This window comes from Triticum dicoccoides, chromosome 1A (assembly GCF_002162155.2).
Source record: "Triticum dicoccoides isolate Atlit2015 ecotype Zavitan chromosome 1A, WEW_v2.0, whole genome shotgun sequence".
Taxonomy (NCBI): Eukaryota; Viridiplantae; Streptophyta; class Magnoliopsida; order Poales; family Poaceae; genus Triticum; species Triticum dicoccoides.
In genome coordinates, this window is record NC_041380.1 from 535,119,829 (window position 1) to 535,145,006 (window position 25,178).

Below are 25,178 nucleotides of genomic sequence, written 5' to 3' on the forward strand. Positions count from 1 at the left end.
AGGACTTCCCAGGAGGTCACCCATCCTAGTACTACTCTCGTCCGAATGGGTTTCATACCCAAAAGACTGGCTAGTTTTTACGTTGGCTCGCTAAAGTCTATCACAACCCTTAGATATGAAACCCTTTCACGAGGTTTCCAGGAGGTCACCCATCATAGTACTACTCTTGCTCAAATGGGTTTCATACCTATGGGACTGGCTAGTTTTTACGTTGGCTCACCAAGCCTATCACAACCCTCCTCCTTTACCCAGGCTTGGGACCGGCTATGCCTAGAAGGCATAGGCGGAGTTTGATGAGATGCTTTCCTTGATAAGCAAATAGGCAGTTTTCCGATTAAATTAATCCATGAATAAATCATGAGCATGACATTGATAGCATTGATAACACACTGGTTACGATCTAACAGAGCATGTACTACGCATATAGTAGAAACATCTATGCATATCGCTAGTACTGCTACAACAGAAAGAAACATGAGAGGGGTAAACGATGTATACCCTCCAATCGGCCATGTGGCGGCGGTGGCGGTGGCAGTAGCCGTGGCATCCTCGGCGGCCTTCTTGTCGGCTTCGGCCTTCTCAGCGGCGGCACGGTCGGCGTCGGTCGACATGGTGATGACGAAGGTGATGTGGAAGTAGATGAACAGAAGCGAGCAGTCGCGTAGTCGCTACCCAAAAACCTAATCGCCCCTCTCCCGTACAGGATCCGGAGAGGCGGGGTTTCGGAGGCCTGCTCTCCCGTCAACCGTGTACGCGGTGAACGGGCGGAGTCGCCGGCGACAGCAGCAGCAGAGGAACGACGTGGGCGTGGAGGCGGAGATGCGTTCTGTTTCGTGGCGGCTAGGGTTGGCAGCGCCCCACATATATATGTGCGGCTGCGCGTGGAGAGACGTGGGCTGAACCCACGTCCAAGTCGGTAGCCCATGATCCGACGTCTCAGATCGTGGCCCCACCTGTCAAAGACTCTCCATTCCTGACCGGCAAAAAGAAGCGCATAGGAGTGAGCTCGGCTCGGCTCAATCCCGCAACCCGCGGCGCGTCGTGACAAGGCGTGGCATGGCGAGGCGAGCGGGGGAGGAGGAGTGCGCGAGGGCCTCATCTCTTCTCAAGCTCCAATGGCATGAGGAAGAGAATCCCTTATAAACCACTCCAACTCTCCTTCCACTTCCGGGGTGGGACTAAACTTCCCACCACCTTGTCATGCCACCTACATGGGCCCTTAGAGATCAATCTGAAATTGTCATATGGGCTCTAGGCCCATCTCATAGTTCAACAATCCCCCACCGGATCTCAGGGGCCCAGTTTGTCCTTTGTTCCAAACGCTGTTTTGATATACCAGCATCTCAGTGGAGACCGATTAAGGTTGAGCTCCACCTAGACCAAGTAGTTACACTCCTTCACAACTGAACAATGGACTATGCTTTGAATTGTCAGTTTGGCGTCAAGAAGTTTCACCACAAGTCTCACTGATACGAGGCTACCGAAGGCCGACCCCTCGGGTGGAGCATATTAGTCACACTCCTGGCCTGTTCATGAGCTTGCTAGAGATCACCCCAATCTCATAGACTGTGACCAGCAGTCGGACTCATATACGTGTGTGTTCCTCCAAAGATCGCTCTGTAGGATAGCATCTTGCTTATGCATATAAGCCTTGGAACACATTAAGACAGTAGTCATCCTTCCATACAGTTTCCGAGAGTATTGCATCTCCAACGGAGTGGGTTAGTAAAGTTACTCTCCTTAGTTCACCACTGGCTTGTTTTCCTAGGTCCTACTTCACGGGATCTCTGATCACATAGATTGGGTTACTACCATGGCAACTCATGTGGGTCTCATACCCATCTCCCTTGATGCGTTATCTATCACAACACGTGATAGCCCTTTAGTAAAGGGATCTGTCAGATTCTTAGCCGTTTGAATATAATCCAACGCTATCACTCCGGAGTTCCTCAATTTTCTGACAGCTTTCAATCTCATTCTTATGTGTTTGTTGGACTTCATGTTGTCCTTTGAACTCTTCACCTTGACAATAACTGTTTGATTGTCACAGTTCATAAGGATGGACGGAACCGGCTTCTCAACCACTGGCAAGTCCATCAACAGATCTCGAAGCCATTCTGCTTCGCCACTCGATGTGTCTAATGCTGTTAATTCTGCTTCCATTGTCGATCTTGTTAAGATCGTTTGCTTGCAAGACTTCCAGGAAACAGCACCACCTCCAAGAGTAAATATATACCCAGTTGTGGCCTTCATCTCATCAGCATTAGAGATCCAATTCGCATCACTATACCCTTCAAGTACCGACGGGTATCCGGTATAGTGAAGTCCATAGTTCATAGTACCTTTCAGATAGCGCATAACTCTCTCAAGAGCACGCCAATGTACATCACCCGGTTTGGAAACAAATCGGCTCAGTTTGCTAATAGCAAATGCGATGTCAGGCCTCGTTGCGCTCGCTAGATACTGTAGTGAACCAACAATCTGAGAGTATCTCAATTGATCTATAGTTGTGCATTTAGACTTTCGAATCAGCACACTAGAATCATATGGTGTTTGAGATGGTTTGCAGTCCGAATATCCAAAACGACTCAACACCTTCTCAACATAATGGGATTGCAAAAGTGTAATCCCACCCTCATCATCTCTCAATAGCTTGATGTTCAAGATAACATCAGCCACTCCAAGGTCCTTCATCTCAAAGTTCTGAGATAGGAAAGACTTAACCTCCTCGATTAACTTGAGATTAGTCCCAAATATCAGTATGTCATCAACATACAAACACAGTATAACTCCTTCGCCCCCACCATAGCGATAGTATACACATTTGTCAGCCTCATTAACAACAAAGCCAACAGATGTCAATGTTTCATTAAACTTGTCATGCCATTGCTTAGGCGCTTGTCTCAGGCCATACAAAGATTTCACCAACTTACACGCATTTCCTTCCTGACCATCCATCACAAAGCCATCAGGTTGTTGCATATAGATTTCCTCCTTTAGCTCTCCGTTCAGGAAAGCCGCCTTAACATCCATCTGATGAATGAGAAGACCATGCGAGTCCGCCAACGAGAGTAATACTCGAATGGTGGTAAGTCTGGCCACAGGTGAATAAGTGTCGAAGAAATCTTCTTCTTCTTTCTGGGCGTAGCCCTTGGCCACAAGCCTAGCCTTGTACTTTTCTATCATACCATCGGGCCTAAGCTTATTCTTGAACACCCACTTGCATCCCAATGGTTTGCAACCATAAGGATGTTCAGTAAGCTCCCAAGTCCCGTTAGCCATGATGGAATCCATCTCGCTATGGACCGCATCCTTCCAGTAGTCAGCTTCTGAAGATGCATACGCTTCTGAAATAGAAGTGGGATTATCCTCCACGAGGTATATGAAGAAATCATCACCAAAGGTTTTTACAGTCCTTTTTCTCTTGCCCCTACCAAGGGATTCGTCATTATCCTCCTCAGGATTTTCATCATGTGTTTGATTATAATATTCCATCGGAATGGCAGGTTCAGGAGTCTCCTCAGATTCCTGTCTAGAAGTACTTTGTACATCTCTCATGGGAAAAATGTCCTCAAAGAATGTAGCATCTTTAGACTCCATAATTGTACCGACTTTCATGTCAGGTACCTCAGATTTCACTACTAGAAATCTATAGCCAACACTATTCATAGCGTAGCCCAAATTAACACAGTCCACAGTCTTTGGTCCAAGCTTACGCTTTTTGGGGATCGACACATTAACTTTCGCCAAGCAGCCCCAGGTATGTAAGTACGAGAGTGTTGTCCTTCTCTTGGTCCACTTCTCGTAAGGAGTGATCTCGTTATCCTTTGTCGGAACTTTATTCAGGACATGACAGGATGTCATTATAGCCTCCCCCCACCATGCCTTGGATAAACCCGACGTATCTAACATGGTGTTAACCAAATTAGTTAGAGTACGGTTTTTCCGCTCGGCAACCCCGTTTGACTGGGGTGAGTAGGGAGGCGTCCTCTCGTGAATAATGTCGTGTTCCGCACAAAAGGCATCAAACTCTTTCGAGAAGTACTCTCCACCACGATCTGACCGGACTTGTTTAATTTTCTTTTCAAGTTGATTCTCAACTTCTACCTTATAGATTTTGAAGTAGTGTAGAGCCTCATCTTTAGTATTTAACAGATACACATAGCAATATCTAGTGGAATCATCTATCAAAGTCATGAAATATTTCTTTCCACCTTTAGTCAACACACCATTCATCTCACAAAGATCAGAATGTATGAGTTCCAGCGGCGCCAAGTGTCTCTCCTCTGCTGCCTTGTGAGGCTTGCGAGGTTGCTTAGATTGCACACACGAATGGCACTTAGAACCTTTGGCTAAAGTGAAACTCGGGATTAAATTCGATTTTGCTAGCCGCGTCATAACACCAAAACTAATGTGACAAAGACGTGAATGCCATGCTTCAGATTCATTAACACTCAAATGAATATTGTTCACGACTTTATTACATAGATCTGCAAGAGAAAGGCGGAACATGCCTCCGCATTCATAACCCTTTCCAACAAATAGTCCATATTTCGTAACAACTAATTTATTAGACTCGGATACCAACTTAAACCCTTCTCTACATAGAAGGGAGCCACTAACGAGGTTCTTCTTGATGGCGCGGACATGCTGCACGTTCTTCAGCTGCACGATCCTTCCCGAAGTAAACTTCAGATCGACCGTGCCAACACCAAGAACAGAAGCACTCGCGCCATTCCCCATCAGTACGGACCCGTGACCTGTGGCCTGGTAAGAAGAAAATAATGAAATGTCAGCACACACATGAACACCTGCACCTGTGTCGACCCACCAATCGGTGGACGGCCAAACTGGAAATATAGCAAATAAATTACCGTACCCAGATGCACCACTCTCATTGTTGCTCACAATCATATTGACAAACTTGGAGTCCTGCCCTTGCTTCTTATACTTGTTTGGGCACTTGTTGGCCCAATGTTCAAGCGAACCACAAGTAAAGCAGCCCTCATCCTTCTTGTTCTTCTTGAAGGTCTTCTTACCTTTCTTCTTAAAGTCAGCACTCTGTTGGACACCGTTCATTCCCTTGGGCTTGTGGAATTGGAGTTCTTCTGATGCACCATGTTGGCCACAGAAGTTCCTTCGACCCCTTTTCCGTGCGAGTCCTTTGTCCTTGAATTCTGCTCAACACTCAGATGGCCAATGACATCCTCCATAGAGAATTCACGCCTCTGATGTTTCAGAGTGGTGGCAAAGTTCCTTCAGGAATTGGGAAGCTTAGCGATTATGCAGCCTGCGACAAACTTGCCCGGTAACTCGCACTTAAGAAGCTCAAGCTCCTTAACAATGCATATTATCTCATGAGCCTGCTCCAATACAGGACGGTTTTCAACCATCTTGTAATCATGGAACTGCTCTAAAATATACATCTCGCTCCCTGCATCGGCAGCCCCGAACTTAGATTCGAGTGCCTCCCACAAGTCCTTGGCAGACCGCACATGCAAATATGCGTCAACCAGCTTATCTCCAATCATGCTCAGAACTGCCCCGAGGAACACGACAGTGGCCTCCTTGAACGCCTTCTCCTGATCAGGAGCGATCGTTCCTGTGGGAGTCACACCGGCGACCCAGAACATGTTCATGACAGTGAGCCATAAGGTGGTTTTAGTCTGCCAACGCTTAAAGTACGTCCCCATAAACGGCGACGGTTTCAGTGCAGCAGCAAAACCAGAATTCGAAAAACTCCTACACATATTAGGTTTTTGGATTGTTAAGCAAATAGGTAGTTTTCCGATTAAATTAATCCATGAATAAATCATGAGCATGACATTGACAGCATTGATAACACACTGGTTACGATCTAACAGAGCATGTACTGCGCATATAGTAGAAACATCTACGCATATCGCTAGTACTGCTACAACAGAAAGAAACATGAGAGGGGTAAACGATGTATACCCTCCAATCGGCCATGCGGCGGTGGCAGTAGCGGCGGCATCCTCGGCGGCCTTCTCAGCGGCGGCACGGTCGGCGTCGGTCGACATGGTGATGACGAAGGTGATGTGGACGTAGATGAACAGAAGCGAGCAGTCGCGTAGTCGCTACCCAAGAACCTAATCGAAGCGCATAGAAGTGAGCTCGGCTCGGCTCAATGCGTGGCGTGGCGAGCGGAGGAGGAGGAGGAGTGCGCGTGGGCCTCATCTCTTCACAAGCTCCAATGGCATGAGGAAGAGAATCTCTTATAAACCACTCCAACTCTCCTTCCACTTTCGGGGTGGGACTAAACTTCCCACCGCCTTGTTATGCCACCTACATGGGCCCTTAGAGATCAAATCTGAAATTGTCATACGGGCTCTAGGCCCATCTCATAGTTCAACATTCCTTGCTTGGAGAAATTGTATATCAAGGTGGCCTTCCTCATTTATACAGTCCATAGCGTACTAGTGGTCACTGTTCACCTGTTCTATTGATCTACCAGCTGTTTTCAGGTGGTTAATTTTTCTTTTCCATGCCTATTTTCAGAGAGCTCAATCAGGAAAACCAAATTTGTGGCGTCAGAAACATCACAGTCTTCTCAGATCTCTTGACATCCGTTTGAGACAATAGTGATGGGATTATATCCGGGCATCAAAACACAAGTTAGCTTTTCCCAATTCTTTGTGCTGAACGCGAGAGTCCTAGAATCACTTAAACTGGAGGTTGAATCTTGTGATTACAATGATGAATTTTTCGCTGAGCAAACATAGGATGCTTCAGATGGAGAAGAGGGCTTCTAGAGGTGCTCGTCTTTGTTTCAAAAAATATTGCCGGCATGCTGCTTCGGGTATAGTTCATCTCGGTGATTTGGATTCGACTGATCCCTTCACATGTGAATGTTGGAAATTGGGTTGGCCTTTCATTTTTCTTGCTTGTCTCGTTTTGTGTGCTTTTAGTAAGAAACGCTTGTATTATACCAAACCTTTATGATATCTAAACAAGTCATTTGATGGAGCCATGCACAATCGCACTGAAAATAAATTCAGGACTGTTTTCAGCGAGAAACTCCTCGCGGTGCTGTTTTTGATTCTCCAGTGGAGCATCGTTGAAAATTTGCATGCTACTGAACTCCATGATTTGACTGATGCTGAGTGCACAAAGCCTGAAGAAACAAGTTGGCTTTCTGAGACATGCTGCCGAGATTGTATTTTGAAAAGAGAGTTGCGGGCATAGAGGAAATGTTCGCCTAGTTTATGGTAACATTAGTTGGTCTGGTGGAGTGAATACTGATGTACACCTGCAATTTCTGGGCTGAATCACGCTGTCAGCTACTGGTGTTCTTTATATCCACCTTGTGGCTGAAGCTGCAGGAAGGAATGTTCAGGTAACAGTTAAACTGACGACTCGGACCCTCCATTTTTGCTCTATAAGGCGAAATTGTCATAGTATTTCAACTTTCAACACTGCAGGTTCCAGTACTGCAAATAAGCCACAAGATCCACCGCCCAATACATAGCAATTGTAGCAAAAACATGCCTCCAATCTTTACCTATATAATGCGACATCTACTTGCATTAGCTCTTTTAATTTAATTTATGTTTTGATGTAATTCTGCATGGGAGCACAAAATTATACATACATTAACACAACACGGACATAACATTTTCTGGACTACGAAACCAATGCTCTAAGGTAGCCTTTTCAAGTACTTTTTTAATTTTGGCCGAGATCAAAACATATGACATTTCGTCATGAAATTTTGCACGCAGTTAGAAGACATTAATATGCTGTTAAATTTTCCAAAAAAAAAAATCAAATTACTGTTCACCCGGGAGCATGTGAGCTTGAGCTCCATTTTGAATATGTTCGAGCCATGGTATCTATAAGCGGGTAAGCGCTTCATATCTTCCATTAAGGATTGAATATTTGAATCATACTTCAAAGTATGCTTGACTCGGTTCATTAGTTTGTCAAACTGGGAACTATCTACCATGGCACAAATAACGAGCGCCTCACTTTTGCCTGAATGGCAAATTCCAGCAATTGTATTGCATGGCGAAGTGATCATTGAACAAACATGATAAACTTATTGTTGTGTTTAAGCCTAAAGTTAGCCTGAAATTATGATTCACTCTTAATCTTTAGACCACACTCTATCCGCTCTAAAATATAATGTGTACACGCTTCTTAACTTTTATCTTAACGGGAAATTTGTTTAAGAATATTTGAACTATGTGAGACACAATCGATATTGATGTGTTCATATCAACAACACTTTACATTGGCATCAATTTTGTACCAAAAAATACACACAATTAACTATCGAAAATATCCACACGAATCTCAATGTAAGATCAATGACATAGTACTTAGATGTGCAATATTTATGACACATCTAGATATGCTTTAGTAAAACTGTTAACTAATAACCTGCCAGACTTGTATCTTTGAAGAAATCTATTTTAGTTGTCCAAGAAATTGGCAATCCTAAACAATGACAATAACACATTTTAGTACCAGTCATGCTTCATCCCAGTAATTACGAATGTGCCAATCACTAGTCTAATGATGATTTAGAATCTTAGCTAGAACATTCCGTTGGATCACAACCGATTGAAAAAAAAAAACAAGATATTGAATGCAATAAGACAACAGCCGGTTAAATATTAGCTTCTCAAATATGACTTCTAGTTTCAGACGTGCAAAGCATCAATACGATTATATAGTAGTAACATTGAATTGCACCCTTTGGGTCATTTGGGGGCTAGTAATTAGCCATCCTTGTACCTTATGAAAACTGCAAGTATATACAACTCGAGTTTCCTCTCTTAAATTTCACACAGTTCGTCATCACTGAAAGCATCACGATTCTTTTTCTAGGCGTAAAACATAAAGGTAACTTGCATCTAGCCGTCTGCGTGGTGCCAAAATAGTAAGCATGCCAGCCTGGTTTTTATCTCGCTATATCGTCAAAACTTCGGTCAGTTCAAAAAAGTAGCTGAATTCGCAGCAATGCGATCATGCCAGTGACAAACAATTATTCTCAATCAGCACTCTATACGGACTGCGCCGCTTTGTGTCGATACGAACTTGGGCTTCCTGATCACCTGCTCCAAGCACTGGATGGTATCCCCAACCTGGTATTCGTCGCAGTCCTCGATCACCAATCCACAGTCGGTACCCTTGTCGAGCGTGTCAGCATCCTGCTTCTCTCGCTTCAGCGAAGAACACGGACCCTCAAAGACAACGTCTCCGCTTCTCAACAGTCTCATGGTTCCAGTTCTGCTAAAGCGCCCATCGGTTATCCGGCAGCCGGCAATCTTGATGTCTGGCCCTTTTGACTTGCTACGCCCTTTCAGCTCGAATATGTTCAGAACCTCAGCCTCCCCTGAAATTTGGGTTTCAGCAGTCCCTGGTGCCTTCTCCACAATCAGCCTTCCCATTTCCTCAAGGAGATGGTAGATCACCTTGTGCAGCAAAATCTGAAGAGTAGGCATGGTCAAGTCAGCTAAATTCATTTTCCAGTTTCAAAGTTAAAAAGACTAAAAAAAATCAACCAGCGAATTTAGACTCTTAACAATATGTATCATATACTTTCCTTTTGGGGAACATATGTTGTGTACTTGTGGAACATATAGAATGGGACCAGATTTAACTCAGGATACTGAGAACTAGCGATATGAGAACTAAATCGAGTTTATATAGGCAATATTAGAGGGACTTTGGGCAATCTCACTTCCTGTATGACATTCAAAATTGATCAGAGGTTGAGATCAGGATTCTCTTATCATATTTCAAGTCCAGTATTTAACGAGGTCAATATGATGTAGGCCATATCCTCAATTCCCCACACACATAAGAGCTGAATTATGTTTACTCTTCCTAAATTCACTATAACATATCCTAGTGTCTACACAATATAAAGAAACATCAGAAACAAGAGAAAGAGAAGGGACGCGGAGTTTCTGCTCCCGGGCTCATCTGCACCCCCTCTCAGAAAAAAAAATCAAAACAAATGCTAAAAAAATTCCAAAAAATTTTGGGTGATAGATAATTTGATGCGTGAGGTCCACTCCAAATTTCAACCCATTTGGACATCTGAGAAGCTCTCGGCAAAAAAGACAAAGTCGGGGTCTGTAAAAATGTTTACTGTTCACACACTGTTCTGACCCGATTTGTCTTTTTTGCCGAGAGCTGCTCAGATGGCCAAATGAGTTGAAATTTTGAGCGGACCTCACGCATCAAATTATCTACCACTCAAAAAAAAATTGGAATTTTTTTAATTTTTCTAGTTTTTTTTTTCCTAAGCGGGAGCAGATGAGCCTGGGCACCGAGTTGGATTTCAGAAAATGTTATCTTAAGTAAGATCTACCCTTTTTGCACGTAACCCAGGTCCCAGAAGGCATATTTACATCCTATACTGAGCATTAAAATATGACATAAAAAATCACAACCAATATCCAAGCCATAGAACTTGATTTCTACCAAAGGTGTACACTTAATCAAAAGCAGTACAGGCACTAGAGCAATAATAAACATGGTACCTTTATGTTGGCTTGTGTTGCTCGTAGAGTAATCGCACTCGGTGGATCGCGAACGTTGAAACCAACTATGCATGCTCGGCATGCTTGTGCCAGATCAATGTCATGTTCACTTACAGGGCCGACACCAACATGAACAACATTCACAAACACCTACAAAGAAGGTACCATAGGCATGACTGAATCTAACAGAAATATCGGCATACTGTAAATAGAACATGGGTGTGTCTAGGGCACATCTAGATGTGCCCTAGTTATTGCACATCTAAGTGAGTGAATCAAGTAGAAAGAAAAAAGTTAGAAAGAAAAAGAAAATATTCACACGAATCTCAACGTAAGATCAATGACATAGGACTTAGATGTGCAATACTTATGGCACATCTAGATGTGCTTTAGCAAAACTGATAGAACATATATCATACCAAACCACTGGAACAAACCTACGTTACGTATGGTCTAAAATGCAGTGTCAGCGATCAGGAATTCAGCACTGCTTGAGTGCTTATATAGTCAAGTTTGTGAGACTACAAAAATAAAAATGAGGCATCCAATGTGGTCAAGAAAATACCTGTGGGCTATTAAGACTTCTTAAGGCATCCGTAACTGCTTGAACACTGCCCTGTACATCAGCTTTCACAATTATGGGCATCTCAACTCTTTCAGGCGTCTCTTCTCCAATTTCTGCCTCCTCTGTCATGTTTTCGTCAATCTTCCGAAGCCTATCTTTCTCCTGTTTCTTCTTCCGCCCTTGACTAAGCATTCTTGCCCTTTCCTCGGAGTCAACAACCACTACATCATCCCCAGCCATTGGGAGGCCCCTCAGCCCCTCAATCTCAACAGGCATGGCGGGTTTTGCAGACTCTGTTACTTTCCCTACCGTGTCTCTCAGTGATCTAATTCTTCCCCACTCTGCACCCACAACAATGTATTGTCCACTGACTAATGTGCCGGACTTAACTATAGTTGTTGCAAGTGGTCCCCTGCCCCTGTCCACCCTTGCCTCCACCACAAAAGCTTGAGCAGGCCCATCTGTTCTGGCTTTCAGGTCCATTATCTCGGCCTGAAGGAGCAAAGCCTCTTCCAACTTATCCAAACCAAGTTTCGATAATGCAGAAATTTCAACAACCTGTACATCACCACCCATATCCTCCAAAAGCAATCCTTCAGAACCAAGCTGAATTCTGACCCTCTCAGGGTCAGCTCCAGATTTGTCACATTTGTTTATGGCGACTACAATTGGAACATTTGCTACTTTTGCATGTGACATAGCTTCAAGTGTTTGAGGCATCACACCATCATCTGCTGCAACCACAAGCACTACAATATCTGTGACAGCTGCACCTCTAGCCCGCATAGCACTAAATGCAGCATGCCCTGGTGTATCAAGAAATGTGATAGAGGCTCCAGATTGCATCTCAACAACAAAGGCACCTATATGCTGAGTGATCCCACCAGCTTCTTTAGCAGCAACAGATGTTTGCCGCAGGGAATCCAGAAGCGATGTTTTACCATGATCAACATGACCCATAACTGTTACAACAGCAGGCCGTGGTTCAACTGTGCCTTCACCTGTGTGCATTCTTCTGATATTAACACCAAGTTCCTGTGCAAGAAGGATGAAAGATATCGATTAATATCATGATTCATAAGAAATAGAAGCTTTCCTAAAGCTGCATAAATATTTCATGATGACAAAGCTTAGGTGTAAACTGGAGACAATAGTACATATAATTAACAACAACATCAGCGTATGTAAAATTTGAACATGTAAGTTTGCGCCAACATAATATCATCAAAAAAAGTAAGAATTCCATTTTTAGTGAATATATGGTCAGAAAGGGGGGGAAACCTGGGCACAAAATAAGCATAGAAAAAAGATTGCAAACCAAGGCACAATGCACGACTACACTTGCTAAATGGAAGTCAACCAGTGAACACAAGTTGGATCAACCCTTCTCATAATCGACAGCTTGAACTTGCTTAATGAGAGCACTAACAAAATAGCAGAATATGAAGAAATAAAGAATGTGTTTTAGCATCACCGTATCACACCTTGCAACAAGATCATTTTGATAGATGAGGTCAAATGCAACATCCAGAGTGATTTATAGCCATTGTCATAATGAGTTATAATCTCATATGACATGATATACAACAAATAAAGTTATCCTGGTACGACTGGTTACTAAGATGAATATGCTTCAGAGTAGCATACAGAAACATAGAAGTCGCAAAAGGAAGATTATAAATACATACCATACCCACTAGCTCAGCTAGATCGATGGTAATAGAATCGAACTCTGATTCAACCCTTTCGCCAAGATCTGCAAGTATGCTTTGAAGCGCATTGATTTTTGCACCAGATCGTTTAGATAGGTCACGCAATGTCATCCCATCAAAAATTTCAACAATTTTATCTGGCGCTGATTTGGTCAGCTTTGGTTTTGGTGCAACATATGGCGCTTCTACAGGAGGTTGACTGCGAGTTTCCTTTCTCACTCGCTTCTCCCTTTTCGGTGCTTTTAGCCCAACAACATCCTCCTTTTTCTGGTGCCATGCCAACATATACACACCTGCATGAAAATTCCTATAAAGAAGACAGTACTGTCATCTAATATATAAATCCTAAAATCTGCATCAAATAACAATGTACCGATAGTAGCATACCTACAAAACAAGACCTACATTTAACGACTAAAAAATCTGAACAGTCGCTCCAGAAGATGAGATAAACAAAGATAGAGTAGAATTAGAGTATGATAAAAGAACCTAGTGAATGCCTTTCCCAAGCAAGGTCAGATAAGATAAGAGGTAAATACATGACTCCATGCAAAAGTTGCAAGATCATTTAGTGGGGTGCAGGAAATTAACATGGTGTCGAGGTTGGCTTTTCCAAAGAAATATGATTCAGATTCCTTGTGTGAGATAACACTCAAATTCAATTTGATGCACTGAGTGCGTGCCATAGTTTGTTGAATATGTCAATGTAACAAGAGTAGCGATGCCACCTGAATAATAGGAGAGCAGATTGACACACCTGATAGTGGACTGTTTAAAGACTGTACAGTTAGCAGCACCTTGGAGTCCATTGCCATGGACGAACTCTGCAATTGAGAATTAAATACTGATCAAATCACTGAAACATAGACTTATGAGGTATCCAATAAGGAAGAAAGTACTTGCTCTTAGAAAAGTGACCAAAAAGGACTTCATGAAGATTCACTATGCTAAGCTAGAGTCTGAGTCCATTAAGTTCATCGTGTAACATATGAAATACTCTTCTCTAACCAATAGAAATCATAAACCAAGAACCGAGTATAGCCCAGCAATGGGTGAGCGGTGGCGTTAGCGTGAAGGTTCAAATCCTATGGTGTGGATTTAGCCTCGTTTATCATTTCCCGGATGGAATAAAGCTGAGCGTATCACTGCTTCTTAAGATATGCTGAGGGGATTCTTCCTGCACTGTAATCTATTTATTTTTAAATAATAACATAGGCGGTACAGACACTATGGGCCCACTTGGAATGCAGGAGTTGAATACACAGGAATAGGAACAACATGGACGAGATATAGGATCTAAAAACAAAGAAAAATAATATAGAAGGGTGAAAGGAGAAGGAGAAGAAACTGAAGTGTGCGTACTCCCTCCGTTTCTTTTTAGTCTGCATGTAAAATCTGTCTGAAGTCAAACTTCGTAAAGTTTGACCATCTTTATAGGAAAAAATATTAACACTCACAATATAAAATAAAAATCATTAGATGCATCACAAAATTAATTTTCATACTATACATGACCATAGTATTGTAGATGTTCATATTTTTTATTATAAATTTGATCAAACTTTGTGTAGTTTGACTTCAAACAAATCATATATGCAGAGTAAATACATCTTCATCTCACTCAAGCGAGGTGCTACACATAAGTGCCCTCCCCGTGTGAGACAGTACTTGTAACAAACTTTGGAGCAGGATGGTACAGAGGGAACAAAGCAATATCACAAACTCACAACTATAGAGATGATACTATGGCAGAGATGGAGGTGACTTTCCAGAAAATGACAGCAGCAGTCAAGAATTATTCATGTTGATGAAACGATAAGATACTTAGCACGCAAATAGTGATCGTACTAGCAATGCTTGAGGCCTTCCCAGAAAACAATGCTAGAGGCTAGAGCTTAATTTGGCAAAACAATGATTGGACAATTAACAAGCTAAAATGGATCTATGCAATTGCGGTACGACATCAATTGAACTTACGTGATAGCTTTCCCAATGTCCCACTGGCGAAATGCTTCGTTCGACCATGATCTGAGCGGAAGGCCAGATTCAAGAGGCCTGTGTGGACATCCTGCAAATTATGTCTCCAATTGTTAGTCCCGTGCTGCGGAGGCTCCAGCCGTATTTGTTCCATGCGAGGAAATCGAGTATGTTCTAACTGCGCGCTCTAGGAACAGGAAATGCAACAGATTTCAGAGAAGAAGGAGCCCTACCTTTCTTCGCAGCATCCGCCAGGCCATCATCGTGCCCTGGGCAAGAGAGGCGCGGCGTCCGGTGGAGGAATGGCAGAGGAGAGGCGCCGCGTGTGACAGAGGAGCGGTGGCGGCGCGGCCGCGTGACCTAGCGCGCTAGCGCCGCCGGCGGGGTGGGGACCGGGAAGCGCGATGCGAGGAGGCTTGGGGTCAGGGTACCCGGCGGCGGGTCCAGGGAGGAACGGTCGCGGGAGCGGCGGGACGAAGGGGACGAGGAGGCGGGATGACGCGGCGGAGGCGGCCCGGCGGCGGAGGGGCGCGGAGGTGGAGAATTTTCCCAGCAGAGCGACTAGGTCCGGCTCCTTCCTATCGACCCGTCGGACCAGCCGCCCGCCGTTGGATTGGGTTGGAGCAGTCTGGTCCGTCGATCAGCCGGTAGAACGTGCCCCTCTGCTGTCAAATGGGTGGCTCCACCGTGAATCTGTAGCAGCAGCAGCTGACTGCTGGCGCAAAATCACAAACACAATTGCATCAGCGCTCTCTCTCTCAATAAAAAAACACAACTGCATCAGCCGAAATGTAAAAAATCACACCGGAAACACAAGCAAATCACCACTAATCTCGGTCTCCAGAGTTTTGTTGGGTCCCTACCGTGAAGCTACTGGTCACCTGCTCGGTCATCCATGGGTGATGGACCTTGGCCACCGGCGTCGTTCTAGTCGTCGACCGTGCAGAGAAGATTGAGGGGCGGGACCGGTCGCCGAAACCCGCTGTCAGACATGGCCGCCATCGAGGGTCAAAGACATGGGGAGAGATATGGTTACCATATAGGGAGATGGCGAGGAATGGTACCTTTGGATGAAGGTGGAGGGTTGGGCAAGGAGGCGAGCAGAAATCAAGACGGTGGCGACAGCCTGGCGATCTCTAACCCTAGTTGGTCGCGTGGCAATGGCAGTGCGATGTTGGTTTCGTGTGTGCTTTTTTCGAGACAAAGCTGGTGTCATGCGTTGTCGTGATTGGTTTGCTTGACTGTTTTTTGTACATGGACTCAAACGGTCTCAGCCTGCACCAGACTAAATTATCGTAGGGGCCTGACCCATTCCAATCAAACCAAAGGCATCCAAACACGAAACCACTAGTTAAGAGTTACCCCTTGCAAAGGTCACTCTCATCTTTTCGGACGCCAAAGTTATGAGTTTTTGCATGGAGGTTAGGGCAACAAAGTCTACCTATATCAGATGTGGCTAATCACAGACATATTGCGGAATAAAGTACTTGCTTGGTATGTGGATGGGGGGCTGACTCATGGAGACATTCTTTGCTTGAGTTTCGTATGGCGCCCTGTGTATGGGGCTTGGTGGATGAGGAGTTTTATGATGATATTCGTAGGTGCACCGAGTGGAATGCCAAAAACTGGATGTTTGAGCTACAGGACATGCTCTCTGAACAAAAATATGCGAACGTGTTAGTGACGCTTTGGGCAATATGGAAGGCAAGGAGTGATGTGATATATGAACAGATTTCTCAGTCGCCTTTCGCCACTAGTGGGTTCATTGCAAGATTCATAGCAGAGTTAGATACGGACGCCATAAGGACTGATCCCCCCACCCCTCACTTAGTCCAGCCGTCGATACAACGATCAGGATGGATTCCTCCTCCTAACGGGAAGCTTAAAGTAAACATCGATGGTGCTATGTCTGAAAGTTGGAGGAAATATGTTGCTGCTGCAATATATCGTGAAGAGGATGAAACTTTCTTGGAAGCCTCAGTACTGGTCATGGGAGGAAATATGGAGCCTAGAACTGTTGAAGCGGTAGCTTGCAGGGAAGCATTATGCCTTGCGCATGTTATGAGACTGAGTTCACCGGTTATAGCTTTAAAATATGTAGGGGTAGTCAGGATCATTGAAGAAGGAACGTTGGGTGAAAATGTTATGCTCATTAAAAAGATCATAGAGCGAAGGCAAGGAAGAGATGATGTCATTTTTAAGTTTGAAATTAGGAAGTGTAATGGGGATGCCCACGATATTGCAAGGTCTTCTCTCAACCTTAGCATAGGGCGCCATTTATGGCACTTAGAGCCTTCGGACTATGTAGAAATCTACTATCAGTGTTAAATAAAGTTTGTGGGTGTTTTGCTAAAAAAAACTTCTCAAACGCGGAGAAGTGGGAGTTTTCTTTTTTTTTCGTAGATCCGTTTATTCAAAAAGGTTTATCTTTTGAATCGTGTGTTCAAATCCCAAACCATTTTTATCGTTAGATTTCTCACGTTGATATCTTCAAAACTAGATCACATGTTAATAGGTGTTAATAGGTTTCAGCTAACTTTTTCCACGAAAAAACAGGAAAAAAAGGGAGCCAGAAGCATTTTTGTTCCCTTTTCCCTTTTTGAGAAGCATTAAATGTATGCCTTCCTCGCCTTAGAGCACAAGCCAGATAGCCAGTTATAGTAGTATATTTTGTTGAATAGATATTGGAAACAATAACACACAAGTATTGGAGTTCATAGGTATATCTTTTGTGTATAAGTTTTTGATCCATCAATCCAATGAAACTTAATTATGGTATGAGGTCGTTGTATAGATATACCATGTTAGGGTTCAATTAATCTTTGCATGAGGATGATGAGCAAAGCTGAAGACATGGCTATGATACGTGTAGCTTCCGGCATGAAAAAAATAAAATAAAAATTAGAATAATGAAGTTCTATAATGAACAGTGAATTAGTCGCATTGGTATTGCCTTTTTAGAAGAAATAAAATAAAACAATAAAAGAAGATAATAATAAAAATAAACACAAACTTACACAGAAATTGTGTTATTACAAAATATGCAAGAATAAACATATAATAGTGGAATTAACCTTAAAGATGAAGAAAATTAAACAAATCAAAATAATGAAGTTTTCTAATGAAGAATGAATTGGTGAATTTAGTATTACCTTTAAGAAGAAAAGATAATGAAAAAACTAAAAAATATATAAATAATGATGTTTTGTAAGAAAGAATAAATTAGTGGCATTGGTACTACCCCTTAAGAAGAAAGGAAGTGAAACCAATAAAACAAAATGATGACAAAAGTTACACACAATTTACAAGGAAATTGCACTTTTTTATAATATGCAAGAATAAACATATAATAGATTTTTGCAAAATCAAATAGTTTCCTAAGAATTAATGAATTAGGGGTATTGGTATTATCTTAAAAAGATAGAAAATAAAATTACAATAATGAAGTTTTCAAAGAAATAATGAATTAATGGCGTTGTTATTACTACCTCCGTCCTGGTTTATTAGTCCTCCTTGTATTCATGGCCATATTTTGACCAAGATTTTCATTAATAAAATATAAGTTGTACATAGACAAAATAATATCATCGGAAACTATATTCAAATACGAATCCAACAATATTTTTTTATGACACACATTAACATTTTGTTAGGTAAATTTGTGGTCAAAATTTGACACAAAATACGAAAGGGACCAATAAACCAGGACGGAGGTAATACCTTGTAGGAAGAAATAAAACAAAAAGTATAAAATAGTGAAAAACAAATGCACACAATTTACATAGAAAATGTGTTTTTACAATATGCAGGAGTAAACATATCATAGTGGAGTTGTCCTTAATGATGAAAGAAAATAAAATAAAAACAAAAATAAAATTTAAAAATAATGAAGTTTTCTAATATAGAATGAATTGGTGACTTTAGTATTACCTTTTAAGAAGAAAGAAAATAAAAACTAAAACTAAAACAAAATATAATTATTGAAGTTACTAAGGGAAAATGAATTAGTGGCATTTGTATAACCCATTAACAAAAATAAAAAAATAACGACAAAATTTACACACAATTCACACAAAAATTGCCCTCTTTTTGTCATATGCAAAAAGTAAACATTTAATAGTGGATTTATTGCAAGAATAAAATCTCCTAAGAAGGAATAAATTAGTGGCATCGGTATTATCTTTTTTTTAGAACGAAGGCTCAAGAAGAGCCCGGCTTTGAATTAACGAAGCCATCAACCGGCCAGGAAATTAAGATACAAGGGTGTTGAACAACAGCTTACAACACAACACACACCACAAGGCACTAAGGAAATCTAAGAATGAAACACAGTCTGAAGTGGAGTCGCCCTACAAGAAGGGAAGCCCAAGGAAGGAGAACAGAACAACATCAAAGGACAGACCAACGCTCAGAGAGCGAGCATGGCGACTACAGCACCAGGAGACGATATGACCACGCACCCTCCTTCTCCCTCGACGAAGGGGAACCCTTTCCCCTCGTCCAGGCTCGTGGACGCCGCACCGTCGGCCGAGAGGAGGCACTCACCCTAGAGCTGGGAGGAATGCAGACTGGAGTACACCTTCGTCTGTTGATCACATGAGCACCTCATTGCAAAAGATGTCCTTGTCAGAAGCCAAGCCGCACCCCTTGGACGACCAAACAGAGGGGGTAAACTGCAGAAGAAACCTTGGAGCAGAGGAAGATGGGAGCCAGAAGGCGGCGAACTGAACCGGAGAGGCCTGTCGGTGCTCCAAACAGGGGAGCTCGCCGGACTGGAGTCACCGGAATCCTAACCCACCAGCCAACCGACACCAACCACACTCATAGCCCACACACCTACGCCTCAGGTTCCCCCAACGCCGCCCCCAAGGAGGACACGACGCAAAACGCCGACGGCGCCGAATCCGGAGGATTCTAGACTTTCATCCGGGAACCGAGGGGAGAGGATGGGGAGAACAGACCTTGTCGATGCCTCCAGGGAGGGGCGCGACGTCCGTGGACGTCGCCATCGGCAGGCCATCCGGGACGGCCTAGGGATTTCTCCCGGTCAGGAGCTCACACCACCGCGCCCGGCCGGTAGCCGGACGGTGACCGGGGTCACCAACAGCTGGATCCGTCGGCGGTAGAGGCCAGAGGAGGTGGGCGGGCGCCATACTTCAGATCCAGGCACTGGAGGCCGACGGCGCGACCCCGGGCCACAGGAAACTTCTGTCGGAGCCTCGCCGCCCACGCGGCCGAGGAGCCGATCCAGCATCCGCGGGCGCCCCTGGCAAACAAGCGGGACCGCGCCACCACCCGAGGCCGCCGCCCCGGCGCACCAGAGACCCTCCGCCCGAACGACGAAGCAGCCGAGAGCCTCGTCGTCGCCCTCCTCGACGGCCGCACGGGCTTGCCCGGCGGTTGCCTCCAACGACGGCGAGGGAAAGGGGATCGATGAGGGTGGCGGCGCGGCGGAACCCTAGTCGCCCTCGTGTCGCCCGCGGGGCGACGCGAGGGGGGGGATCGCATCGGTATTATCTTAAAGAAGGATAGAAATAAAATAAAATAATGAAGTTTTCTAAAAAACAATGAATTAGTGACATTGGTGCTACCCTTAGAGAAAAAAGGAAATAAAACAAAACTTAAAACAAAATCAAAATAATGAAGTTTTCTAAAAAAGAATGAATAAGTGGCATTGGTGTTATCCTTAAAGAAGAAAGGAAATAAAACGAAAAGTAAAACGAAATCAAAATATTGAAGTTTTCTAAGAAAGAATGAATTAGTGGTTTTGGTATTACCCTTTAAAAAGAAAGAAAATAAAACAAAAACTAAAACAATCAAAATAATTAAGTTTATGAAAAAGGAATGAATTAATGATATATTGATATTATCTTTTAAGAAGAAGGAAAATATATTTTTCTAAAAGAAATAATGAGAAAATTGACGCACTATTTAGCCTGAAATTGCGCTTTTTTATAACATATGAAAGAATAAGCATAATATTGATTTTTCGTGTTGGGCACTGTGTCTGTTGGTGATGGCAACTGTGTGTGCTGGTTGTGGATGATGCATGGTTGCTCTTCATGTCAGTGGGTGGTCTGTATTAGTTGTGTAATATGTGTGTTGTTTTGGCAGGGCTGTAGGTTAGGATTTTTCGTCATATGACCGATTTGGTGTCGGGTGTTTCAGATCTTTTCAAGGGTTCAACAACGATGAATGCGGCTCCAGGCGCTGGTTCTTATGGGCATGTGCATGAAGACTTTCCGGTTGTCATCGATAATGTCATGCCGACTCAAGTGATGACAGCGGCGTATCGACGGCTCGTTCTGGCGGCGGTAGTTGTAGTTCGATGGTCTTGAAGTCTTGATGTGATTTTTATTATGTTTAGGGTGCTTTATACTACCGGTGAACTTTGATGATATATCGGAATCATTTTTGAAAGGAAAAAAAACACAATGCCCAACACCAAAAATCAATATCTTGTCTTTCTGGCGTCGTCTTTAGACTTCCTTCTCGTCATGCGTTACACTGATCTGGAGACTATCCACGAACCTCGTCCCTTCAGCCAGTGCCGTGTAATTCCCCTCGAAATACTCAGCATACTCGATAGCTCTGTACCTCGCGTCGCCGAGCCCCGGGAGCGGCCTCACCATGCCGCCGACGCAAGCCTCCTGGAACACCACCGCGGTCGCCCGGCCTCTCTCGGCGTCCGCCAGCACCCTGTGCTCGGGGCTCTTGTATCTGCCGTTGGTGAGTATCTGGAGCATGTCGCCGACGTTGATGACGAGGGCGCCCGGCAGCGGGTCCAGCGGGAACCACCTGCCGTCCCTCCTCACCTGCAGGCCGGGGGTGTCGTCCACGTGCAGCAGCAGCGTCAGGCCGAGGCCGTCGTGGTGCGGCGTGATGCCCAGCACCTTGTCCGGGTGCTGGCACGGAGGGTAGTGATGCAGGGCCACGGTTTGCTTCTTGCCCCGGAAGGCCCCGGCGAGCGCCTCCGGCTCCACCCCGAGGTCGCTCGCCATGAACGCCAGGAGCCGGCTCGTGAGCTTGGACATCTCCAGCGAGTACTTGTCCAGTGAGGACCTAAATGCAGCCGGATCGGCCGGCCAGAACTCCATGCTCCTCTCCTCCATCAGCTGCGTCTTGAGGACCAGGCTCTCTGCCCAGTCCAGCTTCCCGCGGGATGCTCCGAGGAAGTGGTGCCCGAACCCTTCGAACCCGCCGGCCTTGGTGGCCACTGCTTTCTTCTTGTCCAGCGGCAGGCGGAAGAACTGCGTAGTGCTATCTTTCATGTCTTGTGCAACTGATTCCTCAACTCCGTGGTTTGTTAGCTGCAAACGAAGAATACTCTAGTAAATTCGATACACACAGTCCCGTAGACAGATCAACGGAGTATATCATCCAGTGCAGATAGTTTTTGGGCGAGTGAATCGTAAAAAATATCGACACTCCAGGCTAGATTTACAGGAACCATATATTTACGGAATTGTGCCAAAAAGCACTACTCCTTCTGTTCATTTCTGTAAGACGTTTACTGTTTTTTGTCTTAAATGCCTAAAATGTCTTACAAAAGTGAACGGAGGGAGTAATTTTTTTCATAATTTTTTTACAAAAAACACTAGTCACTGGCTTAGACCGTTTTGAGCATGATTATGACAGGTGGGTCCTGCCAGAAGGGATGACGTGGCACAACATAACGGTTCGCAAATAGACAGAATAACAGGGACTGATTTGGAAAAGAGCCTGAGAGGATAAGGTCATCTCCTCAGCTGTGCGCACGAGCTCCCGGCCGGCGAGCTCGGCATGGACGACGGCTCCGCGACGCCCCGCCTCCTTCTCCTTCTCCTCCTCTATTCCCCCGCCCCCACCTTCCTCCCACTCCCCGGCCTCGGCCTCCCCTTGTTGCTCACATGCATCGGCTCCGGCGAGGAGAAGAGGATGCGCGACGGCGGCCCGCGTAGGCGTGAAGAGGAGGCGCGACAACGACGGCCATGGATGAGCTCCGGCCGGAGCTGTGCATCAGCGGGGCAAATCCACTAACGGTGGGCATGGAGGTGCGGTCCATGTCCCTCGACCGTGAGCTCCTCTGCCGGCGGTGCCCTCCCCTATCTCTCCCATCTCTCTCTCTGAGGTCGGTGCCTTCCCCAATCTCTCCCATCTCTCTCTGATGCGTGCCTGATGCTCAAGCCGACGGCGCCGGAGCTCAATCATGGCTGCTCGATGCCCAAGCTGGATCAGCCGGAGCTCATCCATGGCCGCTGATGCTCAAGCCGCCGCTGGAGCTCCGTTGCCTCGCCGTCCTAACCGACACCGCCGCTGGATCCACGCCCTCTTGCCCGTCCCAGACAACGCCGGACCTCCCCTGTGCCCCGCCGCCGGCGTCCACCACCGGGGCGGTGAGAGATGAAGGTCACGATCTCACGGAGAGGACCCGATTGCTTTTTTTTTCTCAGGGTCCTTTTGCAAAAAAAATTTGTAACGGGATGTAATTGACTTTTTTTGCCACGTCACCCCTTCTGGTGGGACCCACCTAATAATCGTGCTCAAAACGGCCTAAGCCAGCTACTAGTGTTTTTTTGCAAAAGAATTATAAAAAATTAGTGTTTTTTGGCACAATTCCGTAAATTTGTGGCTCCTGCAAACCTAGCCTGAAGTGTTATGTTTTTTGCAATTCACTCGTTTTTGGGCCCCCGCTTTCAGTGCCAAAACTTTGCAAAAATTCAGGGGAAATCCTTCCTTTTGCCCGACTGATTTTCTACCCGAAATCAACCGCCTCAAAGGATCGCCACGTGTCCCCGTGTGGGCGCAGGAATTGCTCAACCTCCTCTGCCTTATCTCATGCAGCGAAGCCCCTCCACTCGTTCTTCTTCCACCCACACGCGTTGACTACATCCTTTTGGACGTCGCCGGCATGTCTTCACACGCTCCTCCGCCACTACTCCCTCGCTCAAGCTGACTTGCGCTGCATGGACTACAACGAGAGCACCGCTGCTACAAAACCACGCTGCAGTGCTTTGAGTGGAGGAAAAACATTTTTACGAGCGCCTCGACACCACTGCGAGCTGACGTTCGCCGGTGCTCGCGGGGGGTGACGGCAGGTGGTGAGATGTCGCGGCGGACGCTGCTGCGAACGAACGGGACTGCAACCAGGGGCTCTCCGGTGCTACCATGGAGCATCCTCCGGCCGCCGTTTGCTGTGACGGAGCATCCTCAGAACGCCAGAGCTTCACGGTGCTGTGATGGAGCATTTGTCGTGAGACCTTTTACGGTACATTAAGATAATATGAGCCGTTTATTTTTGTGCATGAAGGGTTCAGATGAAGTAATACTACACCTGAATATGAGCAGTATTTTTCAGACTGAAGGATAAATTTGGCATGTTCAATTCCGCTGGGGGACATGGCAACCGGCGCCGCTGCTCCCGTACGTCGTTTCCCGGAGAGATGTGCACTGGTACTGGCTAGTACGTAGCAGATCAACTGAGCAGCTAGCTTCGTACGTGAGTTCATCAAGGATTCCTGGAGATCAATTTGTATGTTTGTCTGTATCTCGACTATTCCACCTGCCAGGTTGCTTTGGGAGATCAGCTTGTACGTTTGTGTGTGTCTCTCGATCAAAAGCATCGGCAAATCAAGTCGTACAAGTATATGCCGGAAGGTATTTCGTGTATGGGGTTGTGCTAACAGAGATTGATGCACCAGGAGGGCTGAGCGAGACGCGAGCAGTCGAGCACGCCATGGTTAATCTCGCAGGGCTCCTCGAGGCGACATGCCATCTTGCCGTCGTGTTGGTGCTCCTTGTATCATGGGAGGTTGGTAGAGGGAGGCAGCTGCCTGATGGAGGCGGGCAGGCCGCGTCAGGATTTCGGCGAGGTCGCTCCAGTGCGTGGCGTTGTGAAACGACCAAGGGAAATTACATATCTGTCCTTCAGTTAAAATTAAAACTGCAGCATAATAACCGTTGGATCGACTTAATACTACCCATTAATTTCGGTAGTATGATGTACCGTAAAAAATCTCATCGTCGGGGGCCGCCGGAACATCGCCGTTGCAGGGATGGAGCTTTGCAGAGCATCACCGGAGCATCATCGAGGCCGCCGGAACACCATCATTGCTGCAATGAAGCATCTCCGAGCAGTCAGAGCATCGTCGCTGCTACAACAAAGCATCACCGATGTTGTTTTGGGGCATTGCCGGGCTGTCAGAGCATCACCGATGCTGCATCGAAGCATCAGCGGTGTTGTGTTGGAGCATTGCCGGGCCGTCGAAGTATCGTCGGTGTTGCAACGAAGCAGCACCGGTGTTGTGTTCGAGCATTGCCTGGTCGTCGGAGCATCGCCGGTGCTGCAACAAAGCATCACCGTTGTTGTGTTGGAGCATTGCCGGGCCGCCGGAGCATCGCAGGTTCTGCAACGAAGCATCACCGGTG

At 45.3% G+C, this 25,178-nt stretch overlaps 3 protein-coding genes across 7 annotated transcripts in view; 1 reads left to right on the forward strand and 2 right to left on the reverse strand.

The window, feature by feature from the left end:
* Positions 1 to 8,686: 8,686 nt before the first annotated feature.
* Positions 8,687 to 15,331, reverse strand: LOC119286636 (translation initiation factor IF-2-like). 3 transcript variants are annotated; one of them, XM_037566052.1, is made up of 7 exons: positions 15,005 to 15,331; positions 14,772 to 14,862; positions 13,523 to 13,618; positions 12,771 to 13,087; positions 11,083 to 12,117; positions 10,518 to 10,667; positions 8,687 to 9,455 (listed from the first exon to the last, which is right to left on the reverse strand). In XM_037566052.1, the coding sequence occupies exons 1-7, from the start codon at positions 15,032 to 15,034 to the stop codon at positions 9,021 to 9,023; spliced, it is 2,154 nt and encodes a 717-aa protein (XP_037421949.1). In that variant the 5' UTR covers positions 15,035 to 15,331; the 3' UTR covers positions 8,687 to 9,020. The 3 variants fall into 3 exon arrangements, with proteins under 3 accessions (XP_037421949.1, XP_037421962.1, XP_037421958.1); XM_037566065.1 differs by having other exon boundaries at positions 13,552 to 13,618; positions 15,005 to 15,330; XM_037566061.1 differs by having other exon boundaries at positions 12,771 to 13,101; positions 13,552 to 13,618; positions 15,005 to 15,330.
* Positions 15,332 to 21,144: 5,813 nt separating this feature from the next.
* LOC119286653 (S-norcoclaurine synthase 1-like) overlaps positions 21,145 to 25,178 on the reverse strand; it is a 5,403-nt gene continuing 1,369 nt past the window's right edge. The window contains exons 1-2 of one of the 2 annotated variants that reach the window (XM_037566075.1): positions 24,757 to 24,885; positions 21,145 to 22,081 (exon numbers count right to left, since the gene is read on the reverse strand). In XM_037566075.1, the coding sequence (XP_037421972.1) occupies positions 21,251 to 22,081; positions 24,757 to 24,792 (867 nt within the window). In that variant the 5' untranslated portion in view covers positions 24,793 to 24,885 and the 3' untranslated portion in view covers positions 21,145 to 21,250. Of the gene's footprint in view, positions 22,082 to 24,756; positions 24,886 to 25,178 lie in introns of those variants that run through there. The other variant, XM_037566070.1, reaches the window with a different exon arrangement.
* The window catches only part of LOC119286664, a 3,989-nt gene continuing 946 nt past the window's right edge, over positions 22,136 to 25,178 (forward strand). Inside the window, exons 1-2 of one of the 2 annotated variants that reach the window (XM_037566098.1) lie at positions 22,136 to 24,018; positions 24,109 to 25,169. In XM_037566098.1, coding sequence (XP_037421995.1) covers positions 24,487 to 25,169 — 683 coding nt within the window. In that variant the 5' untranslated portion in view covers positions 22,136 to 24,018; positions 24,109 to 24,486. Of the gene's footprint in view, positions 24,019 to 24,098; positions 25,170 to 25,178 lie in introns of both variants that reach the window. The other variant, XM_037566089.1, reaches the window with a different exon arrangement.